At 46.4% G+C, this 12,157-nt stretch overlaps 1 protein-coding gene across 1 annotated transcript; it reads left to right on the forward strand.

Annotated features, from left to right (window-relative positions):
- Nucleotides 1–1,833: 1,833 nt before the first annotated feature.
- KIF3B (kinesin family member 3B) lies at nucleotides 1,834–11,104 on the forward strand. Its single transcript, XM_050907332.1, has 8 exons — nucleotides 1,834–3,243; nucleotides 3,828–3,929; nucleotides 4,614–4,736; nucleotides 4,847–4,965; nucleotides 5,197–5,310; nucleotides 6,602–6,707; nucleotides 6,908–7,086; nucleotides 7,362–11,104. Exons 1-8 carry the CDS (start codon nucleotides 1,861–1,863, stop codon nucleotides 7,453–7,455), a joined length of 2,220 nt encoding a protein of 739 aa, XP_050763289.1. The 5' UTR covers nucleotides 1,834–1,860; the 3' UTR covers nucleotides 7,456–11,104.
- The last annotated feature ends 1,053 nt before the right edge of the window (nucleotides 11,105–12,157 follow it).

A 12,157-nucleotide genomic window follows, 5' to 3' on the forward strand; every position in this document is an offset into this window, starting at 1 on the left:
AGCTGTGTTTGAAATACCTAAAGCAAGTGTGGTTGTCTTCACTTTCCCCATAAAAACAGATGCGCGAGTTCTAGCTGAGGAAGACACTCATGCTAGTTTGCAGGATCCTTCCACAGAGGGCAATCACATTACAGAAAGAGGAGGGAGGGCTCGAAGGAGTGAGTGCTTTATGAAATTTTTATAAGAAGTGATATGAAAAGAGCTTAAACTCACCTTCAGAAGCCTGAGAAGGGCAAATCCTGGCAGATGTCCACTTCACACCCTGATGTCCTCTGGTTGCTTGCGCACTAGACGAGGCATAATGTAGATTACTCCACCCTTATAGCTTTCCCTTCTGCTCCCTGCTGAATGCGAGCGGGGAATGCTGCTCTCTGTTTTAAGTGTGCTGACGATACTTGTGCAAAAAATGCAAATGCAAGATCAACACTAACGGGGCAATTTGGAACTGGAACAGAAAGACGAGGGGTTCTGGGGCCACGGGCGTGCCGAGAGCGGCCGTCCAGCGTCGGGGGGAGCGGCTGTGCTTCACCTGGGTGCCCCCCGGGGCGAGCGCCGGACCAGAGGTGACTTTGAATGTTGGGGTGTGAAGGGCCTGAATTTACAGGGCTGCAGCAGTGCCCTCGGCGGGGGCACAACGCAGGCATCCTACGGCAGCACGCACCCTCGCCTCGCTGCAATTAGGTGGTAGAAATATTCCTCTTCGTTGCCCGCTTTCAGAGCCCACCTCACTGGGGTCATTCACTCCCCTTACTGGTTTGTTTTACTGTATTTGCAAGCGTTGGAAGACTGTGCTACGGTTGGCTGCTTTAATGATTTCCTTTGTAGTGAGTTAGATTGCAAGACTAGGTGAAAACTTTTCTGTAACAATTATTTTCACTTGATTCTTGACAGAAAGCAAAGGTAACATCAGTCTTCCCAAGTGTGGAAATGCAGAATATTCAGGGGATGTGATGCCTGGAAAGGGACAAACATTTAATGATTTTATCTTGAATCCTTGCAGCCGTTGCAGCCCAATTAAAGATCTATTATTCTGTAAGCAGGCTTCTAGAAAGTGACTTTAAAAGTGTAATGCACAAGAGGAAGAAAGCATTTGGGCAGCATTCCAGGGAACTGCTGTCATTTAAGAAAACCCAGGCATAGGTTTTAAACCTTCTGTGGCAGGATGGTCCTGATGACACATCACATCACATGTGAGGGGATTGTAATATAAATATCTCAAAAACACGAGAAGTTTTCCTCAATACATAGGAGGTGTAAGAAGGGGCAACTCTGAAAATACTGTATTTATAATTTACAGTCTCTCTTGAATTTTGGTAGGTAGGTGAAGCGCTTAATCAAAGCACCTGACTGATCCCCTTTCACGAGCCTGAGCAATATGGAGAGAGCAAGCCTGTGCTGGATTTTCAAAGTATGAGATTTAAAACAAAAAGCCTGACTGCAAAGGGAATCAATGGCAAAGTATTACATTATTTTTATAAATAGTTCAAAAAGCATCATGATTATTTTTAAGGGTCAAGAAAAGGATCTCTACCAACTGTAAAGATGTGATTTAATGAGGATTTTTTGCAGCAGAGCTTGTAGAAATGATACTGTTTGATGGACAGGCTTTGGTAAAATAACACTGTCTCAGTTCAGGCCTTTTTCAAAATTTTCGTGTTGTACATTACTTTTATTCTTCAAAATCCCTCGCAACTTAATGAATGCAAAATGCTGCTCGAACAGATGAGTCGAATCTTTGGCTTTGTGAAAGACTGTCACCTGCAGAAAACTGCCCTCACGTATTCCTCCTTTGTTTCTGCTCTAGGTTTCTAGCACGGGATCATCCATCGATCAGATCACGCCAGCCACAGGCCTGCGGTCATGTCTAAATTAAAGAGCTCTGAGTCTGTCAGGGTGGTGGTACGATGCCGGCCAATGAATAGCAAAGAGAAGACAGCTTCGTATGAAAAAGTTGTTAACGTGGATGTCAAGTTAGGGCAGGTCTCGGTGAAGAATCCGCGGGGAACATCTCATGAACTGCCTAAAACTTTCACCTTTGATGCTGTGTATGACTGGAATTCCAAACAGGTTGAACTCTACGATGAGACCTTCAGACCTCTCGTGGACTCTGTTCTGCAAGGGTTTAATGGGACGATCTTTGCGTATGGGCAGACTGGGACAGGGAAAACATATACGATGGAAGGGGTGCGTGGTGATCCTGAAAAAAGAGGGGTCATCCCCAATTCGTTCGATCACATCTTCACTCACATCTCTAGATCTCAAAATCAGCAATACCTAGTTAGGGCTTCTTATTTGGAAATATACCAAGAAGAAATCAGAGACTTGTTATCAAAGGATCAGTCCAAGCGGCTGGAGTTAAAGGAGAGACCAGATACAGGTGTATATGTTAAGGATTTGTCCTCCTTTGTTACGAAAAGCGTCAAAGAGATAGAGCACGTCATGAATGTGGGAAACCAAAACCGCTCCGTTGGTGCCACCAACATGAACGAACACAGCTCTCGATCTCATGCCATTTTTGTGATCACTATCGAATGCAGCGAGTTAGGACTCGATGGAGAGAATCACATCCGTGTTGGGAAACTCAACCTGGTAGACCTTGCAGGCAGCGAGCGGCAAGCTAAGACTGGAGCACAGGGGGAAAGGTTAAAGGAAGCTACTAAAATCAATCTCTCTCTCTCAGCTTTGGGCAACGTTATCTCTGCCCTAGTAGATGGCAAAAGCACACACATTCCCTACCGGGACTCAAAGCTGACTAGGTTACTTCAAGACTCATTAGGTGGCAATGCCAAAACTGTGATGGTGGCCAATATAGGCCCTGCCTCTTACAACGTAGAGGAGACTCTGACAACACTGAGATATGCCAATCGTGCCAAAAACATCAAGAACAAGCCGCGAGTGAATGAGGATCCTAAGGATGCTCTGCTACGAGAATTCCAGGAAGAGATTGCTCGACTCAAGGCACAGTTGGAAAAACGGTCTATTGGCAAAAGAAAGAGGAGGGAAAGGAGGAGAGATGGTGGGGAAGAGGAGGACGACACTGAAGAGGGTGAGGATGAAGGAGATGACAAAGATGACTATTGGAGGGAGCAACAAGAAAAGCTGGAGATTGAGAAGAAAGCCATAGTTGAGGATCACAGCTTGGTAGCAGAAGAAAAGATGAGACTGCTGAAAGAGAAGGAGAAGAAAATGGAGGACCTGAGGCGAGAGAAGGAAGCAACGGAAATGTTGAGTGCTAAAATCAAGGTAGAATTCTTCCTTGTCATACTTTTTGAAAGCAATTTGTTTAGGCTGCGGGGAAAACAGAGGGTTTCCCAATTTGGAAAGATATTTGACAGGAAGTTTCCAGGATAGTGATTTGTGTTTAGATTGGAAGATTTTAAAATAAACTCTTTCTAGACAGAAGTTGAAATTTCCACCATTGATTACATATTTCAATATTCATGAGTTGTTGCATTGTTCTTATGTGCTGATCTTGTAGGATCTTAAGCAACCAGCACAATAAAATGTGATGATACATCTTTTCACAAGCTGTAGCACAAAAAATGCTTCATTCTGTCACGGATCATTAACAAGTTTTTTACAGGAGAGCACGCGTCTTGGTTCTTCAGCTTTGCCACACATTGCAGCAATGCGTAATTCTAAGCAAGTTACTGTTTGATCAATTCCACAGTTTTATAGGAATTTTAAGAAACAATAGTCCTTGTAGCAGCTGACTTGAAAGGGAACGTTAAATAAGGGAGCTGCCCTGAAGAAGTTGTATCCATATGAGAGAGAGTTACAGTCTGTAGTCACCGAGAGAAACTTCTGACCTTGTTTTGCCCTTTCAGGCAATGGAAAGCAAGCTTCTGGTGGGAGGGAAAAATATTGTGGATCACACGAACGAACAGCAGAAAATCCTGGAACAGAAACGACAGGAAATTGCAGAACAGGTACAAGGAAGAATATTTGTTATTTTGTATAAAAAGCCTAGCTGCAGAACTTTCATAAAATGTTGTATCAGGAGAAACTATAAGAAAATTTGCGCCGAGTTAACCCTAAAATTGGTTTAGTGGCAATCATTAATCTCAAAAGAAGGGGGAAGGGCTTGTGTCCTATTTGTCATTGTATGAACTATGTAAAGAAGGTTTATAATAGTTTTCTTCCAGCTTTTCACATTAAACGTTTATGTCATGTCTTGATTGGAGCTGTCTGTAAGTGACGAAGTAATTGGAAGACCTCAGAGAGTGACAGTTCAGCCATTAGCTCAAGGGAGGGATGTTTACTATGTGCCAAAAGTTTATTTTCTGTTCTGCATTTTCTGTTGGTGATTCTTTAAGTGCAGTGGCTAGTATGAATTGATAAAAATAAAAAAAAATAATCTAAACATGACATTTGATTCCTTTAATTGAAGCTTGAGCACTTACTCACACTATCTGAGTTTAGTAGCAAAATAAAGACAAAGAAGAGTTAATGCTGCTGGTGTTTTTAAGGCAAGAGATAGGAAGAACTAGAAGCTAAGGCAAAAGCCCTGGAACCCAGGGAAGTAAAAACATCCTAAGCGTTGGTTTCGTGTACGTCAGCCTGGAGGTGGCAATGTAATTGCGGTCTTTAATATTGTATGTCACGTTCTTCAGAAACGTCGGGAGCGAGAGATCCAGCAACAGATGGAAAGTCGGGATGAGGAAACACTAGAGCTGAAGGAGACCTATAGTTCTCTTCAGCAAGAGGTGGACATAAAGACCAAAAAACTCAAAAAGGTAAAAAGAAAATGATTCCGTGTCTAGTGGGTTAGGAATAAAATCAACTCGTGTGTGAAGTGAAAGGAACATTGCCAAGTTACGACTTTGGCTCTTCTTGTCTGTTCCAGTTATTTTCCAAGCTGCAAGCTGTGAAGGCAGAGATCCATGATCTCCAAGAGGAGCACATCAAGGAGCGCCAGGAACTGGAACAGACCCAGAATGAACTTACCAGGGAACTAAAGCTAAAGTAAGTCCCATCACTTCATTGCCTGCTATTAACTGTAACAGAGATGCTTTCTTTGGGTGGGGAGTGGAGGGACTGCATTGCACATGCTTGTGGAACACGATTTAAACATGAGAAAACTAAAACATTCCTCTTTTTCCAGGGCTGTATTAAGTCAGCGGGAGAGGAGCAGTGGAGAATGTCATCTGCTAATTATGTTTCTTGTGTATTTCTTATTTCTGTGGTTGCATGTAGACACCTGATTATTGAAAATTTTATTCCCTTGGAAGAAAAGAATAAGATCATGAACAGATCATTCTTTGATGAAGAGGAAGACCAGTGGAAACTGCATCCCATAACCCGTCTGGAGTGAGTGTACTTCTATTCTTTTCTTGGGATGCAATTATAGGTCACAGAAAACCCTCTAGCTGTCAAGAACAAGGTGCCCCAAAAGAGGGATTGAACTGGGGATTTAAACTGGCCCTCTAGAGTTTGTAGCTTCTTGCTGCACAATAAAATACTAAATTTTGTTCCTCTTAGTAGGTTGAATAAAATAGGAATGGACAGTGTCCTGGTTTTGGCTGGGATAGAGTTAATTTTCTTCTTAGTAGCTGGTACAGTGCTGTGTTTTGGATTTAGTGTGAGAATAGTGTTGATAACACACTGATGTTTTAGTTGTTGCTCAGTAGCGCTTATCTTAAGTTAAGGATTTTCAGTTCCCCATGCTCTGCCAGCAAGCAGGTGTGCAAGAAGCTGGGAGGGAGCATAGCCGGGGCAGCTGACCCCAACTAGCCAAAGGGATATTCCATACCATGGAACGTCATGCCCAGTATATAAACTGGGGGGAGCTGGCTGGGAGGGGCAGATCGCTGCTGGGGCATCGGTCAGCGGGTGGTGAGCAATTGCGTTGTGCATCACTGGTTTTTTTTTTCCTTTCTTTTCCTCTTCTTTTTTTGTTATGTTCCTTTTCATTACTATTATTATAATAATATTTCATTATTATTATTGTTAGTATTATATTTTACTTTAGTTATTAAACTGTTCTTATCTCAACCCACGAGTTTTACCTTCTTTCCCGATTTTCCTCCCCATCCCACTGGGAGCGGGGGTGAGGGGAGCGAGGGAGCGGCTGCATGGTGCTTGGCTGCTGGCTGGGGTTAAACCACGACATACAGTTAGGAGAATTCTTGGAAGATCGGGATTTTTATTGTAGATGAGCCCAATAATTATATGTAAAATACGTGTAATAGTGCATTCACCATTAAAATAGCAGCAAATTCCCATCATATTTCTTTCCAGTTTTAGATAGGAAAGCTCTCAAAAATTATTATTATGGGAGCTGTGGCTAGATCCTGCCTCTCTACACAGAAAGTTCTCTACAGCAAATTTAGAAAGTTGGGCGCAGCTGAGTGCGTCTGCAGTCTGTATAGTAAAAATATGTTGAAATCCTCCCCTTTGTGCAGGGAGCAGATGACACAGGGTAACTATCTTCTCTTGTTGTCTCTGACTGTAGAGAGCTGTTCCTGCGAATGCAGCCTAGGTAGTTTCTGCTCTCTTGAAACGTATTTCTGTGTGGAATTTGCAGATGTTTTAGCTCATAAACTCCAAGAGGAGTCTTTGGTTTTGGTGTATAATAGACTGAGTATCTATTTTTCTCTAGTAACCAGCAGATGATGAAAAGACCGGTATCTGCTGTAGGATACAAAAGGCCACTGAGTCAACACGCCAGGACGTCCATGATGATTCGTCCAGAGGCTCGGTACAGGGTAAGCCCAGATGTGGTTACAACCTTCATGTGTTCACCCTCCTGAGCAGGGGAATGTGAATTTCAGAGGATTGTTAGTTCTTCTACGGGATGTAAATTTTTACAGTGTCCTGCATACATTTATAAAGCAAAGCTTCTGGAGGGAAAAGAAACAATTTGTATGAAAACGTGCAGACTTTGATTCTGCTTTTACTGTCTCAGGCAGAGAACATCGTATTACTGGAACTTGACATGCCCAGCCGAACGACGAGAGACTATGAAGGTCCAGCCATTGCTCCCAAAGTTCAGGCGGCTCTAGAAGCAGCTCTGCAGGATGAAGATGAGATACAGGTGGACGCTTCAACCTTTGAGAGCACTTCAAATAAAAAATCAAAACCCAGGTGAGTTGGAATTTTAGTAAGCAAGACTAGCCAACAGTAGAGGTACAAGTACAGTTGCTATCTGTCAGCACTTCTCGTCAGTGAAGTTAGGGCGAGCTTGGCTGTGAAGCAGAGAGAGAGAGAGAGAGAAAGGAACATAGGACAGAAGAGAAAGCTGCGACTGATTAGAGAATAAATCCAGTAAAAAAAATTCAGCTTTTGGAAGATTAATTTTGACGAGTAACAGGTGACATTGTTGGGGCTTTTTGTTTATTTTTTCATTTTTACTTCTTCAGGCCTAAAACTGGAAGGAAATCAGGGGGATCCTCTTCAGCAGGCACCCATAGTTCTCAGCTCTACCCACAGTCCCGAGGGCTGGTTCCAAAGTAAAACCAGCAGTTCCTCTCCGAGGCGCGAACAGCCTTTGCCTTCTGAGAGCAGAGACAAGTAAAAACCTGCAGAGAGAACTCCCAGCCAGACTCCAGCCCCTTTCCCCTGGAGATGGCCTCTTTGCTGTTTAACTGACTTGTGCCAGTCCAGGTGCACTGAGCCACGGGAAGATACGTGCTTGCAATTCAGCATTTGGCCTCTGTGGGAAACAGATTTTAGTTAGGAAATCAGAAATGCATGAGGTACGTTAAAGTGTATTAGAAGCAATGGGAAGCATGGGGATCACCTCACAGCATCACCGTCTCTCCTTCTGCACTAGCCCTTTTGCTGCACTGGGCTTTTTTGCTGTTGGGCAGCAAGAAGACAGAGTTGAAAGTCATCTCAACAGAACCACCGCTCCAGAGCTCCATAGTGAGAACCAAATGAGGCTAAAAAGCAGAGGATCTGTTCAAACTTGACTAGGTGCATAGTTTTTCCTCTTCCTGCTTGAAAGACTGGCATCATCATTTGGGGTTAAGAAGTTGGTCTGAACAGGCAGGATGGCAGCGGTCAGCGGGTACTCACCACCAGACAGCTGCGCCTCCCTTTAGAGCTGTAGGACAAAAAAGGGGTCTTGACAGCAACTTTGCGCTCTCTAGAAAGGAAGCCGTAGAAACGGAAGTCCTTTCCTTGTTTACAGGCGTGAGTACGAGCGCCTCTAAACTGACCTCCTGCAGACCTCACCCCTACCGACAGGAACCACCTTGTCAAAGAATCCATCTGCATACCAGTGCCAGCTCCACAGCTTTCTTCCTCTCTCTCGCCTCCATCTTTACCCCTGGCATTTGAAACCAGTGTCCCTCTGAAGTCTTTAAACTGTGGGGTGGCGTATGGCCGTTTTCTCATGTCTCCCACTGTTCACGGGAAATGTAGCATTGGCTCAGAGCTATCTTCCTGGCAGGCTCACAGGGCGGACTCTGCTCTCCCCTGTAAGCTGGGCAGAGGGTAGAGCGCCGTAACGTGGAGCTGCCTTTGGGCGCACTCTTCTTGTAAGTACGGTCCCTTCCCTTGGTGTCTGAGGAGGTTCAGCGTTCGGTACCTTTTGTGCCTCACCCGTTCCACGTCAGAAGCTTTCCCGTTGCACCTCCCAGCCCATGCAGAGCCCGCTGGGAGTGAAAGCACATGGAACCGAGGCTGGGTAGTGGAATCTGGTATTAATTCCAGGGGTTTTACTTCGAAAACAAGGGAGGAAGAACTCCTGCTTTTGACGGTCTCTTTGCGAAGCTGCCCTATGACTAAAGCAGGCTCCTGTAATGCTGCAGGCTCATGTGGCAGGGTAGAGGGAGGTGGAACTGCCATGCTAAGGACAGAGTAAGGTGTCCCTGTCTAGTGTCTCACAGCTCATTCGTAAGTTTTCGTTCACTGTATATTGCGACTTGGGATGTTACTGTTTCTGGTTGCTGTTGGCTGTCATCCTATGAACGTTTTTACCTATTTCCTCTCCCTCACTGATGACTTCCTCCAGACTGACATGTGTGAGTGTATGAGGACTTGCCTGGTTTTAGAAATGCTCTGAGGTGTGGACTCTGCCTTGTGTGCTCGTTAAGTGTCCGCTGAGTGACTTCACCCAGGCTGGAGAACTCCGCTCTCTCTGACCCCCATGAGCAGAAGGACCCGAACGCTCAGCACAGCTCACCTCTGCATCTTGCGGGCATGGTGCCTCGGTGAGCCAGCTGCCCAGGTGGGCCCGGCTAAACGCTAACTCGGCTGCTTTGATTCATGGAGTGCTTTTCTGGACCACAAGATTAATATATATATACATATATACGCATATATATATATATATATTAGTTTTGGTGGAGGAAAGAGGAGTTTGCTTATAATTGAGAGCAGGCATCTGACAAACTTCTTGCAACCTGAACGTGGAAACCTGGCAGAATCTTCCGTTTTTATAAAGCACTATTTATGTACAGAGAGCCTTTTAATTGGCTCTTGTGGCATAATGTAATGTCACCTTCTCTTCCCTCTTCTCCCTCTTTCTCTCTAGCACATAATCTTCTGTACTTGGACATTTTTAAAAGACGATTGTATGGTGTAAGTGCTCAGAGAATTTAAATGAAACAAGGGGGGGTCTAAGACCTGAAATAGCAACAAAATATGTAACCACACATATGTACATACCTATGTACACGTATGTTTTATGTGAATAGTGCATACACAGACACATCTGTGTCTGCACATGCGCACACTTCCTCAGTCGCTACTATTCCATAGGGAATTCTATATTAAACTCATATGCTGGCAACTCCCCTTGTGGCAGGACTGGTACGGTGGAAATCGCCGTGCGAACCCAAACTGTTCTCGTTTTAGTGTTGATAAGCTAGCTGGTTAATATGTCAGAAAGGCTCTGCTTTTAATTCTGTAGAAATGCATTAGCAAGGTGAAAGAAATTCAATAGGGTGGCAAAAGAATAAAACTGCGTATTTAGTCATTGTATTTAAATTGGAGCTGTGGTTGGAGATTTGGTTAGTGTATTCATGGGCAATCTCAGATTGTTACAGAAGCTTTTAGAGTCTCATTCCGATGGACTTACCCTCGACCAGATACTCAGTGGCACTGATATTAAGATAAAATACATTGTCTTAAGCTGTACAAAATGTACTGAGCTCTGGGTTGAAGTTTTTAAGAAACATTCCTGCCGAGTTTGCCCCTCTCTGGGTGTTATCTGAACCATCTGGGCTTCCTGCAGGTTAACGGCCAAAGACAGGAAATCCAGCCGACTCCTGGAAGAGGCCCTCGGACAGCGTGCGCCGTCATAGTTTCTTCATAGGAATGTTAAACATCCTTCTCGTCTTTGCTCTGATCTGTATAATGGGATCTCTCTTTCAAAAGTGACATGGAGCAGAAGTCGGCCCTTGGCGCTGGGAGCAAGCACCGCGTGACACTGAGGCATAGCAATTAAAGCACTTTCTTAAAATCCTTAACATAGGTCTAGCGCCTTTTTTAAAATATTTGCATGCTGCTTGAATCTTCTAAAACACATACCTCTGTCATAGCATCTCGGGCTCCGTTCATGCATTATACAGATCAGATCAGACTTGTGTTCAGTATTTTTTTTAGGTGTAGTAAGCCTGCCTTCACTGAACAGAGAGCGCTTGCCAAGTTTCAGTGAGACGCCTGTAAACCTGGATCTGTCCTCTCTTCTGTCGGTGAACGTGCACCAGGCTTTAAACGGTTCAGTGCGACTCCTGTGGGTCTGTTTCTGCTGTGTTAAAACACAAACTGGAAAAGATAACCTGCAGAAGCCATAATTAGATGCGGAGATAGAACTGAAATGAGAACACTGGTCCTGTCTGCGCCGCACCGTGCGGTGAGGGGTTTAACTCTCTGTGCTCCAGGCGCTTACTACCTTCTTCAGTCCCCTCTTTCTTTTTGAAACCGAGTGCCCGAGGCTCTGCCCGCGGGCACAGGTGTCCGTATGAGAACTGACAGCTCCTCGGAGGTACACCCATCTCCACCTTCTCTTAGGTGATCTGTAGACAAAGAACCTGTCAATAGTTCTGTCCATAGTTTTACAGCTTATATTTATTTGTATCATCTCTTTTGTCTAGGAATGTAAAGTGATCCTAAAATACAACATGTAATAAAGTCAATAAGATTTATTGCATCTATCAAAACGTGCCCATTTTTCATTCTTAATTCGTAAGTAACGGCAGGGTTCAGCGACTTTGTGTTTTACAAAGCCTTATGTTATTTTTCTTCCGGGGGCGGGGGGGGAAGTCTCCGGGCAAACTAAATTATTATTAAGCAGTAAAATGTAGGTAAGAGTAGAACTGCCTAGCGTTGTGTTGATGCCTGGCACATGGCACCCCAGGAACTACGAGCCCTGGCCGGGGTCCCTGTCTGATGCGGGCTAAGCCAGACGGGCCTGCAGCCCCGGTGCTCCTCGCTAGAGGGAAGCAACGAGGGCGGCGGCGATAACGGACGCGCAAGGCGGAGCCCACCGGCAAGCGGTGTCGATTTAAATAAGTGTAAACACCAGCGACCTCTACCCGTGGCGGCTCGGCTCCGCGGGGAGAAGTAGCCTCAGGGCATAACCCGAGTCCTGAAACGCGAATAGCCGGAGCCCTCAGCGGGGGAGCAGCGGGAGGCCGCGGCGGGGGCCGACATCTTCCCTCCTCTCCCTCCTCGCAGCAGCAGCGGCGGCGGCAGGGGCTCGGCCGCGGGTCCTCCCCACGCCCGCTCGCCCAGGTTTGCCGGAGCCCGGCTCTGCCAGGGCCGAGGACGCCGGTCACGCAGCCGCCTCCCGGCCCAGGCGGTGCCGCTTCTCCCGCCGCGACCCGGGGGAAGGAGCCCCGCCGCCATGAGGCGAGGGCGAAGGCAGCGGCTGGTCCCGGCATGCCGCGCGGCGCGGGCAGCGCCCGCCGGGAGCTGTAGTCCGCCGGAGGAGGCGGGGCCGTGGCGGAGGCGGCGGCGGGGACTACAACTCCCGGCAGCCCTTGCGGTTTGTTTTCCTTCAAACGAGGCCCAGGCCCGCCGCGCGCCTCGCGCGCCCGGCCCCGCCCCTTCGGTCGCGGCGCGCGGGTCCCGCCGTGTCCCGCCGCGGCCACCGTCGCCGAGCCCCGCCTCCTCCCCCCCTGCTCCCAGCCCTTTGACCCCGTTGTTATGTCGGGCCCGAGCCGCCGCCGCCGCCGCCGCCTCCCGTAGCGCCCGGAGCCGCCCC

Source organism: Gymnogyps californianus, chromosome 17 (genome assembly GCF_018139145.2).
Source record: "Gymnogyps californianus isolate 813 chromosome 17, ASM1813914v2, whole genome shotgun sequence".
NCBI classification, from domain to species: Eukaryota; Metazoa; Chordata; class Aves; order Accipitriformes; family Cathartidae; genus Gymnogyps; species Gymnogyps californianus.

Coding starts and splice junctions, on each gene's coding strand:
- KIF3B (XM_050907332.1), top strand. CDS start 1,861: ATGTCTAAATTAAAGAGCTCTGAGTCTGTCAGGGTGGTGGTACGATGC. Junction 3,244..3,827: donor TGTTGAGTGCTAAAATCAAG/GTAGAATTCTTC, acceptor TTGCCCTTTCAG/GCAATGGAAAGCAAGCTTCT. Junction 4,966..5,196: donor ACCAGGGAACTAAAGCTAAA/GTAAGTCCCATC, acceptor GGTTGCATGTAG/ACACCTGATTATTGAAAATT.